Raw genomic sequence first — 23627 nt, forward strand, 5'->3', positions numbered from 1 at the left:
AAAGAATGATGATGGGGGTAAGATTCCAACAAGACTACCTCAGAACCTAGAGCTTTCTCTGCCACTGCTTTGTGTCTTAGCAGAGACAAACAGTGAGGGGAGAAATAGAGAAATAAGAGACCATGAAACTGGAATGAGTTCTAGAGGCGGGAGTGGGGGACGTCAGTTTGGGGGCCCTGCACTGTGTACGCATGTGTGCCTTCCCCGAATTGATCCACTGGCTCACCCCAAGGTGTCTCACATTAGACTCTAGATCTGGAGGGCCATCAGCTTCTATCTACTTCTCTGCAGTGGAGGGGTCTGGTGCCCCACTGAAGGTAGGTGAAGCAGTGAAGCCAAGGGCACCCAAGATGGCCCTGAAGCCAACATGGGGCCAGCAGCCTTCCCCTGGTCCTCACCCTAGAAAGTCCCTCTCAGATCCTCCTGGCAGTGTCTCCCCTATCACCCTCTCCCCAGCAGGATTCCTACTCAGGCCCAGGGAAACCTCACTGAGAGCAACCTATTTCCAGCCCACAGAATACTCCAGGACCAGTGTGGACACAGCTTTCCTAACCAGGACAAGAAAACATATATATATATATATATATATATATATATATATATATATATATATATATATATAATTTTCTTCCATTTTAGGTGTATGTGAGGTAAGGCTTTAGATTTCTTTTTTACCCAAAATTCTATTTATTGAGGTAAAGTAGGTTTAATCCTGCTTGATTCTCTCAGTTACATCCAGGCCAGTATGTGCACAATTGAACTCAAGCTTGTCCTAATCCCCTGTTGCATCTGACAGAAATGTGGAGGTCACCTTTTCTTTAACACCCTACCCCTATTCAAACTATTACCAATAGACTACCCTTATTTCTCAAATCCATCCGCAGTCTTCTCTCTCCATTACCACCACTCTGGCCTGTGCCTCTAACATCTACTGCCACTAACCTAAATTTTTAAAATAAAGTTCAAACCATTAACTCAGTGACCTGAGTTAAAGTGGGTTTCTTGATGGACCACAGGTGCTTTGGTGGTGGGTGCACTATGTTAATAACATGGTGGGGGTGGGGGGTGTCCTGTACTCCCAAAATACAAACAATGATGTAAACCAACATTACCTCAATATTTTAAAAAAATTTTTAAAGTAGATTTTTTGAACACACATATGAAGGTGTGAAGTTGTAATCTCAAAATTATATAATTGTGTAAATGACTAGCAAATCAATAAAATTGGGGTGAGGCAAGCAAAGTAGGTCTCTTCCCTTGCCTTGACTTCCTTCTCCTGTGCCTATGTGTGCATAGGACTGGGACTTGAATATGGGCAGACCTGGGCTGGTTCTGATTCCGAATGTGGGAAACATCAGGTATGTTCTGCAACCTTCCTCGTTTCCATTATTGCATCTTAAAGTGGTGATACCAATGCCTGTCATGCTTTGCTGGGTTCTCTAAGTGTGGTCCCCTGATGGCAGCATTACCATCACCTCCAGCTTTTCAGAAATGCAAATTCCCCAGCTCCACTCCAACCTACCAAATCAGAAACTCTGGTGTGGCACCCAGTAATCTGTTTTAACAAGCCCAGGTAATTTTGATACGGGATGAATGTTGAGTCAGTGTGTAACAGAGGAGCCAATTAAATGAAATACTGTGTATGAAGAGTTAGACAAATAGTAGATGTGTGGTAAATGGTGTTTCACCTGAGATCAGAACAGCAGTTTAGCAGGCAAGCCACAGTGCATTTAAATGGGAATAGAGAATTGTAGTTGGAGGCACACGGGTAGAAACCAAAAACCTTTCTCAAGTTGGAATTCAGGTGGAAAGAGGGCACTTGAAGGGATTTCCTTCCTTCCTTCCTTCCTTCCTTCCTTCCTTCCTTCCTTCCTTCCTTCCTTCCTTCCTTCCTTCCTTCCTTCCTTCCTTCCTTCCTTCCTTTTCCTCCCTCCCTTCCTTCCTTCCTTCCTTCCTTCCTTCCTTCCTTCCTTCCTTCCTTCCTTCCTTCCTTCCTTCCTTCCTTCCTTCTTCCTTCCTTCCTTTTCCTCCTTCCTTCCTTCCTTCCTTCCTTCCTTCCTCCTTCCTTCCTTCCTTCCTTCCTTCCTTCCTTCCTTCCTTCCTTCCTTCCTTCCTTCCTTCCCCTTCCTTCCTTCCTTCCTTCCTCCCTTCCTCCCTTCCTCCCTTCCTCCCTCCCTCCCTTCCTCCCTCCCTCCCTCCCTCCCTCCCTCCTCCCTCCCTCCCTCCCTTCCTTCCTCCTTCCTTCCTTCCTTCCTTCTTCCTTCCTTCCTTCCTTCCTTCCTTCCTTCCTTCCTTCCTCATACAAGAACTAGGGTACAGGCCAGAGGTGCAGGGGTGAGAGGATTCATCGGAGACAGAGTGGGGAACAGAACAGGCAGACTGACTGAAATACACTGCTGAGGGGAGCAGTGGGAAACACAGGAGAGGTCTGCTGCGCCATGTGGGTAGCTCCCTGGCCAGGGATCAAACTCTTGCTGCAGTGGCTGCAGATAGCTTCATAGTGGTGTGCTTAACCCCTTGCACCACTAGGGAGGCCCTTGGAGGGATTTTCAGAGAGAAAAACATAGATGAGGTAATGGGAGATGAGTTAATAGTCAGCTGGATGGGTCCAAAGATAAAAGTGGTAAAAGTTCACTTTCATCAGTCCTTTTAACTGGATATTCTCATTCTTGCTGGTTCCTGAATACTGGTGGTTTGGCCCAGTCCAAGGGTTTGGCCTAGTCTGGTCTGCTAAGGCTTGCTCCAAGCCCTTTTTAAAATAGCACCAGTGATGTTAATTTTTCACATGGTTATTATTTCTCAGGGAGCAGTTTTCTTTGTTTTGTTTTGGTTTGTTTTTTTTTGCAAAGAAATAGACAGCTAAGCAGGGTACTTCTTATCTTTTCTTTTAAGTAGGTCCTTATTTTCTTGCTTTTAAAAGTTTTGAAGACTGCCCTGGTGGCCTAGGGTTAAGTCTCAGCGCTATCACTTTTATGGCCTGAGTTTGATCCCCGGCTGCCCAAGGAGCTAACCCACATATGGTGTCACAGACCTCCCCTGACTCTCCCACTGCTCCCCTCAGCAGTGTGTTTCAGTAGATCCACCTGTTCTGCTCCCCTCTTTGTCTCTGGTGAATCCTCTCACCCTTGTATCTCTGGCCTAGATCCCAATTCTTCTACACATGAATAAATCAATCTTTAAAACAATTCAAATAAAACCTTTTAAAACAAAATACAGTCATCTCTGAATATCCTAGGGGGATTAGTTCCAGGCCCACACAGATATCAGAATCCATAGATACTCAAGTCTCTTATATAAAAATGGCATAGTAATTGCAACCTTCTCACATCTTCCTATATACGTTTAATCATCTCTAAATTAGTTATAATAGCTAATGCAATGTGAACATTATACAAATAGCTGTTATACACCATTGTTTAGGGAAAGAAGACAAGAAAATAAAGTCTGTACGCATTCAGTTACAGCAACCAAAGTAGGCCCAACTACATAGTAAGTATTTTCAAACCATAGTTGGTTGAAGTTTACCTACCCCAAGCCCCTGAAGAACTCTAGGATGGGGAGAGTTAACTGTAAACATAATACCTTTCCAATAGGGATGCAACTATAGTTTCTCATATATAAACTTACGTTTCTTTTTTTTTTTAACATACTTCTAAGTACCTTTTGACTTCTTTTGAAAAGGAGACCATAATGTTAAAATTTTACAATTTTGTTTTAATTAATATTTCATATTTCTTATGCTGTAGTTAACAACTGAAGAAAGGTAGTCATTGACCATGAAACAATTAATTTTAAAAGATGAAAGGTACAGATTTATTTCTCAGGAACTCTAATTTATTTCCATCACAAATGTTATTGCTTGTCTTTTCCTTTTTTATTCATTGCAGAAACGTCAAAAAGGACACACTATACTTAATTAGAAATGTTAAGATTATCAAAAAAAGGATTGCCTAAACCTGACCAAACTCAAGATGAAGAAACCTACCTGGAAAATTTATCAGTACAGAGAAATGCTTCTGCTTTTTTTGAAAAATTTGATCGAAGTGAAGTACAAGAGTTGCTAACTACTGTACAAGTTAGCTGGTTGTCTTCCAACGAAGACGTCCGCACTCAATTAGACATACCATGTGGAATTATGAGTCAAATAAATAATGTAGGCTTCTCCAGTGCAATCCTGCTGACACCTGTGGACTCTACTGCCCTCTTAGATTATAGAGAAGTTCATCAGATCATAAGAGAGTTGGCTGTTGGAATTTATTGCTTAAATCAAATTCCTTCTATCAGTTTGGAAGCTAATTATGATCAGAGCTCTTCTTGCCAGTTACCTCCAGCTTATTATGATACCAGGATTGGCCAAATTCTGATCAGTGTTGACTACATGCTGAAAGCACTATGGCATGGAATTTATATGCCTAAAGAAAAACGAACAAGATTCTCTGAATTGTGGCGTACCATCATGGACATTGATCCAGATGGAAAGCCTCAAACAAATAAAGATATTTTTACAGAGTTTAGTTCAGCAGGTAAGGGGATTTAATACTTTTTAAAATTAGAACCCATTTTTTAATTTTAAAAGTAATCTCTCTGCGGCTCAGTTTAATGTATCAAACCCTGCATCTACAGGATGCCAAGGCATCAGTAACCTTTTAAGAGGGATCTACCAGATTGCCAAGGGAATAGAATTCACTGAATATTACTGGCTATAATTTGCATTTCTCCACTCAAATCATACCATAGACCTGAACAATAAGATAGAATTTATTAGGTTCCAGTTAAAGCTATTATATTTTGGAGCCAGTGGCCCTCCAACCCTATGGTACCATGTCCATGGTCATATGGTCAGATTAATTCTTTTGATTAAGCATTTGTGTTTTACATTCACTGCTCTTGGAGGTTGCACAGCAGATCATGTATAAAAATAAACTGAATAAAGATCAAAAGTATCATACTTTGGAATATCATAATGGACATCATAATGGACATCATTTATAGGCAATACACAGATCAACAGATCAGTTCTCAAAATAGTCAACAAAGGAACAATTCGGGTCACATTTTATTCCTGGATGGACTATTATCTTTTTTCAGTTTCAGACTCAATAAAATCTATATAAAATCTATTACCACATTCTCTCCTACAGTCAAGTGAAATTCCAACACATTTTTATCAGAATTGAGATTTATTTTTAAGCATGTGACCACAAACTGAATCTAACTGTGATTAGATATAATCAATGAAAACATTTGTAACAGTGTCTAGGATACATATCTCCCATTTCACTCCTCATTATGCATGGCCCTTGGCAAAGGAACAATGGTAATTGTTTCTAAAAGCAGACTCCAAGAGCAGCATTTCCGTTGTCAATGATCCTTCCATCTCAAAGTTGCCCAGTAATCCATTTGCTCATCACTGGAGGATGGCAGGTCAAATTGCACAAGTCAGATCATGTCTTTATATACTTGAGTAGGCCAAAAAATCTGGAAAACTAAGTTATATAATTTACCCTTCCTGATTTAGATGATGCCAGAAGTTTTGTGAAGATCTGAGCCCCATAGAGGTTAAGGATCAGGGAATGGAGAGTGGTTTCCAACAATATTAGAGCCTTGACAAAAATTAAATTTGCTTTTCTTTTTAGAAAGATTATTTAGGACTCATTGGAGAAGAGATGGTACTGATGAATCTTTCCATTTAGGCATGTGTCAAGCAAGGCAAAAGTCAAAGCTAACAGATTTGAGTGGCAAGGAAATATGAGGCCTTTTTAGATTCAGATATCTGGGTGGAACTTTTACTATGGAGTCAAATTCTGGAGAGTAATCAGGGTTAGAGGTACACAATTAGGAGTTGTTCAGAGGTTAAAAGTGACAAGAGCCTTTGGATCATCTAGTGATAAGGAGATACATGGCCAAGGTAGGAGGGAGCATCTGTCCTCTGCATAACTAAGAACAGAGGGTGCCTGCTTAGTTGATGACAAAGTCAGCTGTATCGAGCAACTTCATGGTCCATCATCTGGTCTATTGTACCCAACTATCTGTTATATATGATGGCGCCCTCACAGTGGTGACTGAGGGGAACAGACACAGGAACATTCTAATCAGTTGTAGGTGGAGTGAGGGAGCATCCAAAGATTGTCTTTCACTTCCTACCTGGGGGTGATATTCAAAGTGTGTAACCAGTGCAGGATCTCAGAGACATCTGCTTGTCATTTGTACTTTTTGCTGGATCATGGAGCTTTGAAGGCTATCCCAGGGGAGGGAAGGAATTCAAAGATTTAAGAAAAAAAAAGGACAGACATTGATGTACAAGCTACACTTTAAGACACGTCACAAACTTACCCCACATTTTGTATAAAATCATGTTTTATCATTCTAAACAGTTTTCTTAAGTCTATGTTAAGGGATAACATTGTCAATGTATCTGTCATGAAGAATCTGACACAAAAGTCCTTAATTTCATCGTTAAAGGAAAGAAAGTGTAACAGGAAACTTGTCATATATAATGGAATAAAAACAAGCTTTAATTCTAATTTTTACTTCATGATTAATTAGTACATAAGGTATTATATGGTTAAATTCTGTTATCAGCAAAAAGAAAAAAAATGTAATAATGGACCTGAAAAAGAAAGTATGCTTCAGGCCAAGTAAAAAACTGATTTCTGCTTAAAATATAATATTTTCTTTTCTAGTCTCCATATTTTTCTTGATTAAAGATGAGACTAGAGTGATGATATTTCTATGTATTATATCCCTCTAATGAGAATGGCAATCTTTTTTTAATTCTACAATTTGCTGTCTTTATTTATTCTGCTTAGTTATAACTCATCTATCTGCTTTTCATCTTTAACAATTTTACTGGCATCTCATTATTCATTTACTGTCATGGTTGTGGGATTTCAAGATGAAGCCCCTTGAGTAAATTTGCTATATTTGTCCAGAAAGCAAGTATGAAATTTTCACTATCTAAAATTTTTCTCTTTTACTGTAAAGGTTTGATTGATATTACAAAGGACCCAGACTTTGATGGAATCTATGATGAAGATTTGAATGAAGATCCAACATATAATCCCAATAGCCCTGAAGAAAAAGCTATATTTATGAAATATATTGAAAATATTGTGCTAAAGTTGACGTTCAGTACTACACAAATTCAACAATATGAAAATGTTTTTATCTTTGAAGCAGCCTATTGGCTTACTGATGCTGTAAAATTTAATCAGGATTATCTTGATATTTGTACCTACCAGAGACTACAGCAAAGATTATATCTTCAAAAAAAGATTATTCAAAAACACTTTGAAAAGAAAAAAGAAATTAGAAGAGGGCTAGGATACCTAAAGTTAATATGTTTTCTGACTCCATTTCTGCTGAGTTTAAAAAGGAAGATGAAAGTTCCATATTTAAATAGTCTGCTTCAGCCTTTTTCAGGTAAGAGTACCACCAAAAATCAAATATAAAATATAGATGTATATTAAATTTATACTTAAATTCAGTTTTGTTTTTAGTATGTAAACTAGTAAACCTATTAGAAAAAAAGCAAAATTTAATGGCTTCAAAGTAATTAAAAATACTTGATACATATTTGTTATATATTTATATCATTATAAGGGCTATGGAAAGATGTAAAAAAAAGTTCTGCAAAAAACAGGGAAACATGCCATGTCTCTGATGGAATATGAATATATCACATCTCATCCAAATATGCATTCAGTGCACTTCTACTCAAAATCCCTATTGTGTTTTTTATGAAAGATTATAAGTTGATTCTGAAATTAATGTGGAACACAAAAAGATCATGAATAATATAATATTACTGAAAAAAAGATGAAAATTAAAAAAGCATTAGTAATCTATTGGTATTATAATAAATAGAACAAATAAGAGAATAGAGAGCTGAAATAGGGCCATATGCTGTATTCATTTTTTAAATAAAAATTTATTTTCATCTTTGGAGATGACAAGGTCAAGACTGAGAGAGAATTGCCTCCATTTATTTATGGACAAGATTTTAAATGCCAGAATTTTCACTACAAAAAGGATCAGTATTTTCATGTTCACGGAGGAATTGAATTTGATATCAGCACTCCTTCAATTGAAAGTGCTTTGGAAGATTTTAAGGTTTAAACTAATATTATTCCTGAAATGGTTAATGATTTCACAACACTTTTATCCTATTCTTCAAGCAAAAAAAAAAAAAAAGTCTGTGTTGGTACAGGTACTAAGCAGCTCCCCAAATGATTATCTTTGCAACTTACTAATTTTTCATACATTATGTAACATTGAATTAAGTGGTACTGTGGCTAAGATTGTGTGTTAAATGTCAGATATAGAATGATACATTAGGATAACTGCACAACTTACAGACTTCTAATATACCATATTTGCCCCTAGAATAGTTAATCAAGTAGTGTAGTAGAAATTCCTGAACATTCACTATAGATTCTTCTTTTTTTCCTCAAAGGTTAGTACTAGAACAGAGGTTCTCCAGAGTTTGAGAACAGTAATCCTTCTGAAAGTTAGCATAAACACTATACCTTTAAACTGCCATTGTTCCTTCTATTTTCTTTATATATCTTTTTGTATTTTTCCCCTTGTGCCCAAATACATGCAATTTTTATCAGGGCCTTGTGAGATTATTATATTTAAAATGTATCATTTACATGCATAAGATTTTGTCTGAAGTGATAATGTTTTAGATTCATTTAAAGGTTTTTTTTTTTTGGTAACATAACTCATATTTTAGAACAATTTAGAAAATATACGGGATTGTGCTGCAAATGCATTTGTAGAAGACTCAGGATACAAAGAATATTACTCAATACCAGTCATGGAATTAAATGGAAAAAGGTAAGGAACTTTGAATTATTCCCAGTAGCTAAAACTTGTCAGCAAAAAAACAAGAAAAATATTAACATGCAAAGGCTAACTTAAAACCTAAGGGCAAATAGTCTAGAACAATAATAACCTCCAAGAATATCAAATATTAGGTTTATTACATCATGCACTTTGATACATTATGTACAATAACCCTTAAAGACTGTCAATTGGTTCTCATAATTAACACAATTGGTTAAAATAGGGCTAAAGGTGGACATCTAATCCTATGGGTCCACAGGAAAGCAGTGGATTTCTCTTGGTATTTTACATATTGTGTTCTTGGATTTTCATATCTTGAACACTGAAATTTGGCAATATGGGAAACAGCACACAGGAAAGATTTGCTCAGTGGTAGAGACTGGCTTAAAAGCATAGAGAAGTTTTGTTTTCCTTGATGGCATGGATGTAGTGGAGAGAACAGAAATATGTCTAAAATGCTGAAAAATAGCAACTTTTAAAGGGTGTAGTAAGAAGCAGAAGAGACAACAAAAACTAATATACTTGCAATACAAGTATTACAACATGGAAGCTAAATGGGGGAGAATTTTAAGACTATGGATATAGTTAAAAGCATCAAATGCAGCAGAGAAATGACTGAGTCAATGTAAGATTGAAGAGAGCCCTCTAAATTTGTCATTGGCTTGGGAAGAGAATTGTAGGTGTGGTTATAGAAATGAGTGTATAGTGAGTTGAACAGTAAAGTGGGGGAAACTTCATGAAATGTGAAGAAGACGAAGATTATAGATTTCTTGTAAGATACATGACAGTGAGGAGAATAAAAGAAATAGCGAAGAAAGAAAATCAGGATAAAGAATGAAAGGTGGATCTTTCCATTGAGTATTGCCTGGAAGTAAGGTTCTAGAACACGATTCCAGAGTTGAAGTCAAAGACCATATGGCTAATGACCTCTGGATTCTGAAGGTAACTAAGTAGCATATCCCATGCCTCTAGAATGCACAGCTGGTATAGATCTCCCTGGAGGAGGAATCTCTTGCTCAGAGTTGTTGACATACTCCTCCTACAGTCTTGCCAAGCTAAATTGTGCCCAGCAAGCACCTTTGCACAAGCTTCATTCTCCCAGATACTGGTTGGTTTCTGGGACACTATCCTGAGAATGCAGGGAAGCAACTGGGATAAAAGTTGTACTAGTGAGAAGTGGTTGTGGGTGAAAGAGTATGAATGGCAAATCATCTTCCATTACGCTGTGCATATCCAGTCATAATTGTCACAATAGGGTGTCATAATAGAATTCTTTCTCTGGTTCTGACTAGTGCAAAAGTTTTGGTCATCAGTACTGGAGAATGGGAGGTATGTAGATGGATCTGAATTAGCAGTCTTTCAAAATAACATAGCCTGTTTCTGAAATCATGGAAGAATCTTCAATTCCTTATAAAACTCCAATCATACACAATTATTGCTAGGAATTTCATGTGCTTGTGGATTGGCACTCGCAGCTTCTATGAGATAACTTCAGCTCCTTCTTTCCAGTCTAAGTTTCCTGTTCCAGTCTGAGTTCTCCAGGTCCCTAGAGTACAACATGCCCCATGAAGACCATTCAACGCTAATACCTTTATTGTCTCTGGCACTGCTGCTCCTGGTTGTGGAGCAGTGGCACCTCTAACTTTGGTCCTTCTGATGCCTGCTTAGTAGCATGTATCCACTGTGAGGCACACTGAAGCCAATCTAACATAGTAAGGAGAATTCCTTTCCCAATTTAATTCTCTTCAAAAAAAGTGCTGCTTTTGGGCCTCCCCGGTGGCGCAGCAGATTGAGCACAGCACTATGAAGCTGTCCGCAGCCTCTGCAGAATGGCTTCAATTCCCTACCAGCCAGGGAGAGATCCATATGGCTCAGCAGACCCCTCCTGTCTCACCCGCTGCTCCCCTCAGCAGTGCTTTCAGTCCATCTGTCTATTCTGCTCCCCACTCTTTCTCTGGTGAATCCTCTCACCCTCCCGCACCTCTGGCCTGTACCCCAGCTCTTGTATAAATAAAATAAAATCTTTTAAAAACATTTTTTGGAAAAAAAAAAGTGCTGCTTTGAACTACTAATAATTTGGTCCCAAAACAACTCTCTCAGCCATTTTGCTTACAGTTGTTCTTTTATATAAAGTGGGGGTTATTCTGTGCTGGTGCTGGACCAAATAATTTGATTTTAAGGGCACTGTTATTGGACCACCTCATATATCTTAATGTTCTCTTTCCTCAGAATGGCTTATTTCTTAGGAGACTCAAATCCCTTATAAAAATAGGACCAGTTCTACTAACCTGCCAGCCATGCAGAGAAACATATACATTCTAAATTCATTCAGGTTGGGTTCTCCCACCATTGAGCAGAACCAAAAATAGGGAACAAAGTCATGTACCCAGGACTTGACAGTTGATGAAAGTATAAGAAATCATGAATTATTAAGGTGAAAATGACTGGTCAAATAAATGAATCAATACTGGTACTAACATATCCCACTTGGGGGAAAGCACACCAACATCATGATACTGTTGTGGATGTTGGGAGGCAGTTCAGAAATCAGCTTGATGTGACAGTGGTGTGTCAGGGAAATGTGGTGTAGCTCAGGGTCACTGACTCATTTCCCTGAAAAATTAGTACAGTGGAACAAATCTCTCAGCACCCCTGAGCAATATATTGAAGAGCCATGGGAGTGGCTGACAAGAATACTGTATTTACAGCAGCAAAAAGCTGTATTTAGATTAGAAATGCAGGTACCATTAAGAGGCTGACCACAGGCAGAGGTAGAGTCAGTAGCTGAGGTGTTCACTACTGAAACCTGGGAATGGGGAAAGGTACTGAAGGGGCAGAGTGAGGAAGGCCACCAGAGTTAATCAAAATTTTGTCACTTTCCATTCCAGAGTGATAGGGGCCCAAGGCTGTTGTAAGCCCTCTCTTGGTAAGGACCTAGAAGGGTGGATATTTCTCTAGTCTATTGCTATAGTCGGTGGAAGTCAAGAAGCCATAACCCAAAGCATTATTCTAGGCTAGGATAAACTCTTGAGAAGGCAAATGAAGACATAACTAGATTAAAAGAGCTAATACATAAATTTGTAAGAGGAGGGTAAGTAGATCGTTTGAAGGTAAACCTTGAACTCCTTCAGCCAGAGTTAGGGCTCCCAGTTAATTATGGCAGTGCCGTGGTCACCAGCATAGGGAGGACAGAATCAATTAGAAGGATTAATATGGAGAAGATATTTGTTAGGGAAAGTCTTGAGTAACAGCAGTTTGTGGCTCTATTATTAAAATATTTACAGAAACCTGTTCATGCACAATGGGTTAAGTCTTAGCACTGTGAAGCTCTCTGCGGCCACTGCAGCACAAGTTCGATCCCCGGCCAGGGAGCTAACCCACATGGCACAGCAGACATCTCCTGTCTCGCCCGCTGCTCCCCTTAGCAGTGTATTTCAGTAGATCCACCTGTTCTGCTCCCCTCTCTGTCTCTGATGAATCCTCTCATACACCCACCCAGCGTGCACCTGTGGCCTGCACCCCAGCTTTTGTATGCATAAATAAATAAAATAAATCTTTAAAAAATTATAATCAAGTACAATTAAACTATAATTTGGTATTGAATTATTGTAGACAAATAAAATATTGCTAGCATAGGGGGAAAAAGTAGCAAACCACTTCAAAATCAAAAATCTTACCTTTTTTTTTTATAGCTACTATGTGATCTGTTTTGAACTTGAAACTTTCTATCAGCAACTATATAAAACACAGTGGTGGGGCGTCATAAATGAAATAGTCAACACTATGAGGCTGAAAAGACTTCCACTGACAGATGCTCAATTACATGAGCAATTTAAGAAAAAATTTGGTTTCAAAAAAGCTATAAAGTGCAAGGTATTTTGGTGATTACTGCATAATTTCATATATGATATAAATAAGTCTACAACTCAAAGTAATGTTTATCTTAAGGATAAATAATAGTCTTAAAGTCTTTAATATTAAATAAATACTTCACATTTTAGTAGCTGAAGAGTTAATTCTGGACTATAAATGTCTACTAGGGCAAGAAAGATCTTGTTAGTGAATTAGATGTGATTAATTTGAATAATGGCTAACATTTATTGACTGCTTATTTCGTATGACAGGCACTATCAATTCTTTCAAAAAAGACTCTCAAGGTCCTAGTACTATTGTTATCATTCCTGTTCTACAAATGGAAATTTGAGTGGTTGAAGTGTTAAGGATCTTTCCCAAGTCACTCAGCAAGTAAATGGCAGAGCCTGGCTTCCCTCCTGGCAACCAAACCTAAGGAATAAACCTAACACCCTGAATTAAGTCACTGTATCTGCTCTAACAGGCCCTGACTTACAACTTCTGGAACTTACAAATAAAGTGTTGAGTTCAGCCATTTCAAAAGATACACTGGCATTTACTTACCTTTTATTTGTTTCACTTTTATTAATTTTAAACCTTACTAACCCATTGGCTTAGTTTTAAAATATTAATTGGTCAGACGTCTAAAAGAATGTGACATTTTTACCTCTCCATTTTGAGACCTAGAGTAAAGAAAACAAGCTGTATCTTTCACTATATAGTTCAAGTTTCCAGACTTCTAAATAAGCCCAACAATCTCTACTTGCCTTTAATAAAAGACATGGTATATACATAAAATGGAATGTTACTCAGCTATTTAAATAACTCTTTGCATTTGTGACAACAAAGATGGAACTGGAAGGGATTATGTTTAACAAAAAAAGTTAGGAGAAAGATAAGTACTGGTTTATTTCACTCATGTGGAATATAGAGAAACAAAATAAAGGAATAGACAAAATTAAACCAAAAACAGCCCTGGAGATCTGACGATAGAATCGAGGCTACCAGATGGGAATGGTGGGGTGTGGGTAGCAAATTGTGGAGGGATCCAATGGACTACAGAAAGGATTGTGGGTGCTTTGGTGGGGAGCCTGATGGGGTAACAGATATCTGAAGAGATGTGAACACATACCCCTAAATCATATACAGTGTTGTAAACCAACGTTACCTCAACCAAAAATAATAGAATTTTAAAAATTATAAGGTAATGGGAGGGCAGGGTGAGAGACACATTTTTGTTGTATATTCTTTTATACCTTACGATATGCACCAATTTAAATAAATATAAAAATCAATTGTGGAAATTTAGTAAATAACATAGCAAGATGGTTGTAATATATTGTTCCCAGAAAAAAAAAATAGCTGCTTTCTAAAAAAATACAATGTGATCTCATTTTTATAAATAAAAAAATTTTAATGACACATACAAAAATTAAGTTTTTTTTTTTATATAGCTCTAACAACTTAATCACTGCCCAACTGGACACTTTCTCACATGATCTTATGAAAATTCTATTGTAATTGAGCATGAGCCATGTGATTGTATTAATATATTTCATTGTCCTTTTTCCCCATAAGTCAAATGTTAGGTGTACAGTAATCCTCCCTTATCTGTAGTTTTGCTTTCTGGGGTTACCTGGGGTCAACCTCAGTCTAAAAATATTACCTTCAATAGGATATTCTGAGAGATACCACATTTACAAAACTTATTTTACAGTATATCATAATTATTTGATTTTACTGTGAGTTATTGTTGTTAATCTATTGCTGTGCCTCAGTTGTAAATTAAATTTTATCACAGGTAGTTATATGTTGGAAAAAATTTAGCATATATAGGGTTTAGTACCATCTGCAGTTTCAATCCCCTGTGAATAGGGAGGACTACTATATTTTGAAAAAGTTAATTCTGCTCTTCTTAATTTTAGAGTGTCCCATTTGGCATGAAGTCTGCTGTTGAAAGAGGGTTATCTGCTGTTTTCTATACATTTAGCCGTAAAACCTCAAGCTCAACAATCAATGTTTCAGATGAGGCAGGTTATACTATTTTCCATCATGCTGCTCTACACAACAGAGTTCCTATCATAGGTCAACTGTGCAATTCCAACTTCAACATAAACCAGAGACGCTTTGTTATGTTTAGCCAAGGTACCATGAAGTTTCAAAATCTAAAATGTTTTTCTTTTACTTTCTCCTTTTCAGCATTAAGAATGCATGTAGATTTCAGACCAAAATGTCAATTTAGTATTGGTACCAAGAATAAAGTTGAGGTTTTTTTGTGTTTCTTTTATCACAGAGGAACTCCTTTATTTCTCTAAGTATCACTTATTGTGGGAAGAATCTTTACAACAAAAAAGAGAAGTAAAGTGTCAAGAATGGCTGATGCAACATTGGCAATAAGAAATGATGACTTTGTATCTTAACTATTTCAGCTATCTAAATAAACCATTAAGTTTGCACATACCAATGCAAATTGCTCTGCTGTAATCCTATCGAGTACTAATAAATTCTGTGCCTAACAGCATGCTTAAAATGCTTTGATATTAACATATGTCAATTACTGGATTAAAATATTCAACATAGAATGAAACTAATTAAAACAGAGCGCAAATTCAGCACTCACAAATTTAAATGCAATGTTTAGCCTGTTAAAGATGTGTTCTAAGATTTTTTGGGGTGTAAAAGTCTTGGGTAATCGAAGTCTCATTCATCCTGTGACTGGTTGGAATTCCTGCTATTAAGGATTTGGTAGATTCTGAAGTGTGGAAAATGTTTATCTCTACTGGCAATATCTATGTGTTATTAAACACCAGCTGTAAGTTTTGACCAGCTACTTCACAGGCAACATTTCTAGCTCTGCTCTGACACCTTGTCAGCTGCATGCCTCTTGTCTATATGGCTTGAAAGAAAGTTATAGTTGATCCTGTTTGATGTAATTCTGCCATCTGTATGTAAACATAGCCATTTTATTCTAATTCATATGATTTTATTTGACTAATTTAGGAAATGACTATATATTAGTAATCATACTTCTGTGTGTATTCCCTTTTAAAACAGAGTCATCCAAAATGGACATGAAAAAAGAAAGAAATGGTAAGATGAAAGTAAAATGGTATTTTTTAAAAGGCTATATACCTTGAAACCATATGCACTGTTGTAAATCAAATGTACATCAATTAAAAAAGGAAAAGACTGTAACACATATTAAAACTTTTTCTTATGTTATACAGTCTTCATCTGTTGTCACAGAATGTGGATCATGGTTTTTTATATACATATTGAAGAATATGCATTTTTCTATTCATGATCACTCATATTCCTTTTAAGTTTAAGGGTTTTCTCTTGATTTTACTGTGCAATTTGATGTCACCTCTGGGTTTTATTTCCTTTTTTTTTTGTAAAATCATACTCAAAAATGTTTTCTATGCCTTTTAAAACAAAGTAGTTAATATAATTTAGATATGTGGCTGATAGTGATAGAAATAGTCCATGATGTCTGAGGAATGAGTCATTCTTTAATGAGGCAAGAGACTTAAACTAACTCTAGGATACAGAGAAAACAAAGTGTAAAAGGCTCTACTTTTCTTAAACCTGTGTTGGCGGCTTTACCTGAAGGCTGTATGTGATTATTCAAAAAGGATTTGTTTTTAAAGATAATACTTAGAAAGGGCTAGATTATGGGAGGGCAGTAATTACTCAGATAGCTTCTATTGGTGGAGTAGCGGTCACCATGAGGATAAGTATCCTGACCTCATTATTCTTCCATTTTCCTGCCAGGTCTCCCAAGGGCAGATATTGACTAGAAGCCAGAGGACAGAGCTAGCTAAATCTGCAAAGGCACAGAAGGGGCAGAGAGCAGGGTGTTAAAACAAGGAAATGGGCCTGTAGAGTAAGGAAGCTTATCTGATCCTCCTAGTCTATAGGAGTGTTTCAGCTTAACAAGAGTCCTCTTCTATTACTGCTCTTTTTCTTTCTTTAAATATCACTTCTGGATACACTTATAATATTATTTATTTGCTTATTGCGTATCCTTCACTTAATAGAAGCTCCATAAAGGGCAAGGATTTGTATTATTTTGTCACAATATTCTAAATCCCAGAAGACAGCTGACATTAGTAGATGATCAGAAATAGTTGCAGAATGAGTCATGAATAGATGAATGTAGAGCAGCATTTCATAATCACTGGCATAAGTAATCACTATTGATATACTATATAAATTCAGGAAAGGGGTGGTAAATATGGCTTTCAGATCCCAATCTATTTCTTTTCAGGTTCCCACCTATTCCTTAGACCAGACTTCTCAGTCAGAGAATAGTTTCTTCAGATTACATAAAATTGATTACATAAAAATAATTACGTAAAAGCCCTCCAGAACTCACCTGATTCTAACATATCTCACGATAGTGTTTCTTATCCTTAGCATTGGCATTGTGGGTTGGATAATTCTGTGTTGTGGAATGTATTGCAGAATGTGGTGTGCTTGGACCCTACCCATCAAATGCCAGCACCAACCCTAACTCCAGTTGTGACAACCATTAGTATCATTACCGATGTGTGGGGGAAGCGCTTTATCCTTCTACTCTGGAATAAACTTGCAAGAACAAAGGAACCACCCAGAAAGCTGATGCAGATTCTGATCCAGAGGCTGAGTGGGAGTCAGGATTATGCATCTCTTTTAAGTACACCTTAAAGTAGTAAGAAAGGGATATAAAAATAATACTCCTGCTCCTAGATTGTGCTGATAGATTTTTAGAAGGAAGGTGTTGAGAGGATAGAGGGTCAGTAAGGAGGCTGGTGCGGTTCAAAAGGATTCTTCTGGTCATTTTGATACATTTTTCCTGCTGAGAACAACTGATTGCCTTTCATTGGTTGAAATGAAATAATGTGTTCTTTAGACCTATGAATTAGGGGAGTCTGTTCCTGGGCTTGCTTCTTAGTCTCTCTGCGTCCCTTAGAGGAAGCTGAAGTTGGGTACTTCCCAGCCCCCAGGTGGGATGGGCTCTGATAATACCCCAGCAGTTCAGACTCTGGGTAAATTAGTTTCTCCTGAGGGAGACCCTGTTAAGAATGCTGTGATGTATTTTAAAATGTGTCCTTCTGCCCTGCTACTGCTGAAAGCACCTGGAGATTTTTCTCCCATATTTACTGTGAGGATCTGGTTGAGCTGCAAGAAGTAAAATTGATTAAAGCATGGGTACCCCCGTTCACTGGTTCCCCTTGAAGTTATTCTTACACTTGTCCACACTGAGCCTCTAGCAATTTGTCAATTACAGTTCAGCTTCTCCTCCTCTACAACTAGTGGTAGTGCTATCTCCAGTGGAGATAACTGCTCTAGGGTTTCTGCTCCAGGAGTTGTGAATCTTTGTATCTGCCTGTCTCCCCAATTTTGGCGGTGGGGGTCTTGCCCTTCGTAGGTTAAGGAAAAATGTCAGGCTTTTCTGCCCTCCCGCCATCAGGATAGATGATGGATCCTTGTGGTCCTGAATGCATGCCTGATGGCGGACACCTGGAATAGGGTGTGGGCATAGGTAGATGGGATTCACCTGGTCTGAGACTGTGCTTTTTAAGGGCGGTGTCACGGGGACGCCAGTAGAAGCCGAAAGAGAAGCCAAGAAAGAAGTAGCAGAGAGGAGCAGAGAACACTGGACAGCACAGATAGGGTGAAGACTTGCTGGGGGCTGGGAGGACTGCCAGCCTCCGGGCCCCCCAGCACCCTTGCCTGCTGTGTACTGGGTAAATCCCAATAAAAGCCTGCAAAAAGCCAGTGAGGGCTCCAGGACTCCTCCTTTACCGGGTCTGCTGGGTCATAGAAAACCTGCACTGTGTCCATTCCTGCCTCTACACCCTTCAAACTAATTTCTCTAATGGATTTTAAAAGAGTTGTTGATTTTTCCAGTTTCTTAAGATTTAACTTGTTGGGATGGAGTGGTGACTTTTAAGCACTTTAACATGCTGGACCATAAATGGGAAGGCTAAGCAATAATTTTAAGTAAATGGATTTGGGTCCAATGTTATAGATTATTAAAGGCTGTGATATAGAGCTTAAACTACTAAAGCAGGCAGGTGGCCATTGGAATTTTCTGAGATGGGAGAAAGTGTTTCACTGAGAAAATACCATTGTCACTGAGCAATGAATGAGAGTTAACTAGACTCTGGTCAGGGAAGTGTTTGGAGAAAGAAGCTTGCAGACAGCAGGCATAGCCCAGAGTGGCTGAATAGCTCATCCTGTAAACCAGGGCCACATGAAAGGGCACTGTTGATAATGGCACAGGAATAGACCAATACCTTCTTGGGCTACCTGGGATATGTGTTCGGCACTCTACATTTGAGGAGCGGCAAGAAGGCCTGAATTAAGACAACAAGGTATGTATGTTGTAGATTTTGGGGGTGGAGAGGTATGCAGGTTAAATTGGAACCAGTGGATCCATTTACTATACACAGGATCAAATGGCCTTGAGAAATCACTGAAGAGTTTTGACAAGCAAATAAACAAAAATATCAGATTTATATTTTGAAAACATAGATGGAAGAAGGCAAAAATAAGATGGGCATATCAGTTGGGAAGTGATTATAGCTCAGAGAAAAGCATTGGTGACGGTAAAGGTAAGTTCCAGAGATATTAGATTTGGTCATGAACTGGTTATGAGCATAAAATGATAGGGAGGTGCCAAGGAGCCTTCCAGGTTTCTAGTTTGTAGAACTGCCATGATGATATCCTTCACTGATTTAAGAGAAACAGGTTTGGAGGAAAAGTTAGTTCAATGTTGAAGATGGTATGTTTAAGGTGATATGTGGAAATGCCTAGTGAGATATTGAGAGAAAGTTCTGGAGTTCAGAGACAAAACCAGATGTAGAAACATAATATTGGGAGTCATCAGCTTAGAGACAGTAAATGAAGTCACTGAGAAAATAAAAAAGCCCCAGGTAAAGGTTTAAGGTTCATTTGGACATTAGGAGAATAAAGATATCCCAAAAAAGACTGCAAATAAGTAAGTAACCAGAAAGACAGGAGAAAAATAGAAGGGTGTGATATCACAAAAAATCAAGGGAAGAAACTATTTTAAAGAGGAAGAAGTGGTTAACTTACTGTTGAGAAGAAAGACAAGAATTAAAAAAAACCCACTGGATTTAGTAGACATAGCAGCCTTTTGTGGGGAATTTTATTTTTTTTACAATTTTGAAGGATTTTATCTCCTACTATAAAACATTTGAATAAAATAGAAAATTTAAACAAAAAATAGATTACTTTATAAGACTTTTATTTAGAAAACTAAGACTATTTTACACATTTCCTACTTTTTCAAATATTTAGAATTTTCAGTGTTATTTTTCTTATAAGGTATTGATTTTTAGTGGTCAGGCATCCTGAGTTAAATAAAAAAATAAATGCAATTATCTGGGCCTCCCCAGTGGCACAGCGGTTGAGCGCCGGGTTGCGAAGCTGCCCGAGGCCTCTGCGGCGCCAGTTCGATCCCCGGCTGCTCCCCGGCCACTGGAGGAGGGTCCCATATGGCACGCAGACCTCTCCTGCGGCCCGCTGCTCCCCTCAGCAGTGTACTTCAGTCCTTCTGCCTGCTCTGCTCCCTGCTCTGGCTCTGGTGAATTCTCTCACCCTCCCGTGCTTCTGAGTGTACCCAGTGCTTGTATAAACAAACAAACAAATAAATAAATAATAATAAAAAAAACCACATGCCTCTAAAAAAAAAAAAAATTAAATGCAATTATCTAAACTAATCCTTACAGCACTTATTTTGTTGCTTTTATATCATATAACATAAAGTTCTGCAGTTGGATAACAAAAAGGCATGTATTTTTAGGAATGTCAGATCTTTGACCACTGAAGTAACTGCCAATCTATTTTAGGTCCAACTCCTCTCCATTTGGCTGCTCAGGCTTGCTCATTAGAAACAACTGTCTGTCTACTCTGTTTCAAAGCTGATTACCTGCTTTCCGAAAAAAGAGGCTGGATGCCAATTCATTTTGCTGCTTTCTACGACAATATCTGTATCATCATTGCTCTCTGTAGGAAGGATCCTACTTTGCTAGAAGCCGAGGCAACAGCTGAGTGAGTTATTAAGCATTTGTAAAAATACTGTTTTTGATGCTTGCCCCAAACACTGACAATAAACACTGACAATAAAAGGTGGTAGCATTAATTTGAATGGCTTACTCTGCTATCCTTTCTGGTCACTATCTTCTTCATCCAGTTATCTGTAGAATTTGTGAGGATGGGAACTCCTATTAATCTATGCATGTTTTCTGGAGGAATACAAATAAGCCCTAACCTTTACCAGTGGTATGGTTCTATAGTTCAGTTTATTAGGTTAACTACTTAGTACCCTCAAAAAAGCCCGAAACTAGACAGGAGAAAGTTGCCCTGCACAATCAAGAAGTCACCCCCAGGACTCCAGACCAAAGTGGAGAGATCTCAGTTAACAGGAGAAATATATCTAGTGGCATCCAGATAGAAATAAATTTAAAAACACAAATAACTTTGAAATAGAGAAACATTCCATATACCCTTTTGTTTTACAATTTATCTGTGTTCCAAACTTTAGAGTGCAGGTATAGCTTCTTGTCTAGTATCTAAAGACAAGGTTATTATTTTGAGTCTCTAAACCTGATTTAAGCATAGTCATTCAGTTAGGTCTGCATGTTCAAATAACTTGTTCATTATTATTCAGTGAAGAAATTAATACTCTAAATTGAGGTCAAGAGGTGCAGAGAAAGCTTTTGCTCAAACTGCTAGTCAGTAGATTAGTTAAGATACAGTTGAAATTGCTATAAACAAAGATATCCAAACATATTGTAGTTTAATCAAGATAAACATGTAGTTTCTTATGAAGTCTGTATTGGTGGTTGAGGCTGAAATAATGACTTGACAGTACAAGGAACCCAAATTTTCCCTTGCTGCTTTTTAACATATGGTTTCTATATCCTGGAATAAAATAGCAACTCCTGTCTCATTATCATGGCTGTATTCTGAGGAGAAAAGACAGGAAAAGTAATGGGCACACTCCTTTTTTTCTTTAGGGAGTTTCCAGGTAACTTCTACTAAAATCTCATTGGCCAAATTTAGTCGTTTGGCCATACCTATACAAAAGGGACGTTAGGAAATGTAATATTTAGCTGAATAGTCATGTGCCCAACTAAAAAGAGCTTCACTAGCTAAAAAGCAAACAGTGGGTTTTTTTTTTTTTTTTTAAGAAAAACTATTAATTACTGCTACCATAAGAAAGCTGGGATTTGAGAACTGGACATGAAGTACAAAGAAATTAGTTGGGGGCTTCTCTGGTGGCACAGGGGTTAAAGTCTCAGTGCTATCAATCTATGGCCCAGGCACTGCTGCATGAATTTGATCCCCAGCCAGGGAGCTAACCCACATGGCGCAGTAGACCTCTCCTGTCTCACCCACTGCTCCCCTCAGCAGTGTATTTCAGTAGAGTGGCCTGTTCTGCTCTCCATTCTGTCTCTGGTGAATCCTCTCACCCCCAGCATCTCTGGTCTGCACCCCAGTTCTTGAATGCATAAATAAATTTTAAAAAATTATTTGCCTTGTTTTTCCTTCACTCTTACAGTTGCAAGGGAAAGATCTTTGCATGATCAACGTTATAATAAATTTTAATGCATCATGTTAACTTTGGGAGGGATGATAAGAACAAATACTATGAACAGCCAAAACCAGGGAGGCAAATTTGTTTACATGTAGAATGTAAAGAACAAAACTATGCAAGAAAGGGAAACAGATGGCATAAATCAGACATCTTATAATAGTTTGAATAGTCTTACAAAAAGTATATTTGTCTCTGTATGTGTTTGATTACCATAATGTACTCCTTGATTTTAGGAATCAGTGTACCCCATTGTTACTTGCTGCCACCTCAGGAGCACTGGACACTATTCAGTACTTATTTTCTGTTGGTGCTAATTGGAGAAAAACAGATATTAAAGGAAATAATATAATTCATTTATCAGTGCTAACCTTTCATACTAAGGTTCTCAAGCATATCATAGAGCTGGATATTCCTGAACTCCCAGTTTGGAAAACTTTGGTAGGTAAGTATGGAACACATGACCTCTTTGTAAGTAAATATTCTGACTAGTCAGCTCTATTATTAATACTCTGAAATACAGCAAATAATACATGCATCGTACTTTAAATATTTGAAAATAATGAAATAAGTGTTTTTGAGTTAAAACTAGACATATGGATATATTTTTCTGTGTGTAAAAGCAGTTTTATTTCTTAATAAAAGTCAAAGAATAAGACCCAGACTATATTTTAGACAATATTCAGTTTTGCTTTCCAATTTTCTGCAGAAGCCCAAACATCTTTCTACCCATCATAAAAGCAAATTTAAAAATAAAAGGAAAGAGAGAGGAAATTAAAGTTTGTGTGGAAAAAATTCTTCACCTAATTTTAGGGACAGATTCAACAATATCTTTCCACTTGTTTTCATATTTTGTAAGAAATTCTGTTCAAGATTTTATTCCATATTTGTATTCAGTATTGCCAGAAATATTATAAAAGATGGGTTACTAGACCAACTGAATGTGCAGGTATAATTTTACTTCCTCAAAAGACAACACCAAAATTGTATGGCATTCCCATAATATTATAATACCACCAGGAGCAGGAATAGAGCAGCAGCAAACAAACTTACAGGAAAGGATACACCAGCAATAAAGTATTGGAAATAGATAAGTAAGTCTTGGGGCTTAGCAGACTAAGGAAATCATATCAGGCCTTTCTGGGAGTTGGGACCCTCTTGGACTCACATGGGAAATCCTCAACAGGCTGGAGATCCGGCAGAGCAGTTGGTAGGGAGTGTGCTCTACAGAGGCTAACCGGAAAGACCCAAAAGTACTGAGGCAGGAGTTCTCCCTCACAAACAGAAGACTGGAAGCTCCACAGAAGAGAAAAGA

General features: G+C 37.7%; 1 protein-coding gene across 7 annotated transcripts in view; it reads left to right on the top strand.

Moving 5' to 3' along the window:
* ANKAR (ankyrin and armadillo repeat containing) overlaps nucleotides 1-23627 on the top strand; it is a 53617-nt gene continuing 29990 nt past the window's right edge. For 2 of the 7 annotated variants that reach the window (XM_054699924.1, XM_054699927.1), the window contains exons 1-10: nucleotides 2-317; nucleotides 3888-4523; nucleotides 6985-7422; nucleotides 7949-8112; nucleotides 8738-8841; nucleotides 12543-12723; nucleotides 14628-14847; nucleotides 15757-15792; nucleotides 20565-20766; nucleotides 22549-22757. In XM_054699924.1, the coding sequence (XP_054555899.1) occupies nucleotides 3923-4523; nucleotides 6985-7422; nucleotides 7949-8112; nucleotides 8738-8841; nucleotides 12543-12723; nucleotides 14628-14847; nucleotides 15757-15792; nucleotides 20565-20766; nucleotides 22549-22757 (2155 nt within the window). In that variant the 5' untranslated portion in view covers nucleotides 2-317; nucleotides 3888-3922. Of the gene's footprint in view, nucleotides 318-3454; nucleotides 3490-3887; nucleotides 4524-6984; nucleotides 7423-7948; nucleotides 8113-8737; nucleotides 8842-12542; nucleotides 12724-14627; nucleotides 14848-15756; nucleotides 15793-20564; nucleotides 20767-22548; nucleotides 22758-23627 lie in introns of those variants that run through there. The other 5 variants (XM_054699926.1, XM_054699930.1, XM_054699925.1 and 2 more) reach the window with 5 other exon arrangements.

This window comes from Talpa occidentalis, unplaced genomic scaffold (assembly GCF_014898055.3).
Source record: "Talpa occidentalis isolate TD23 unplaced genomic scaffold, MPIMG_talOcc4v2.1 talOcc4.3, whole genome shotgun sequence".
NCBI classification, from domain to species: Eukaryota; Metazoa; Chordata; class Mammalia; order Eulipotyphla; family Talpidae; genus Talpa; species Talpa occidentalis.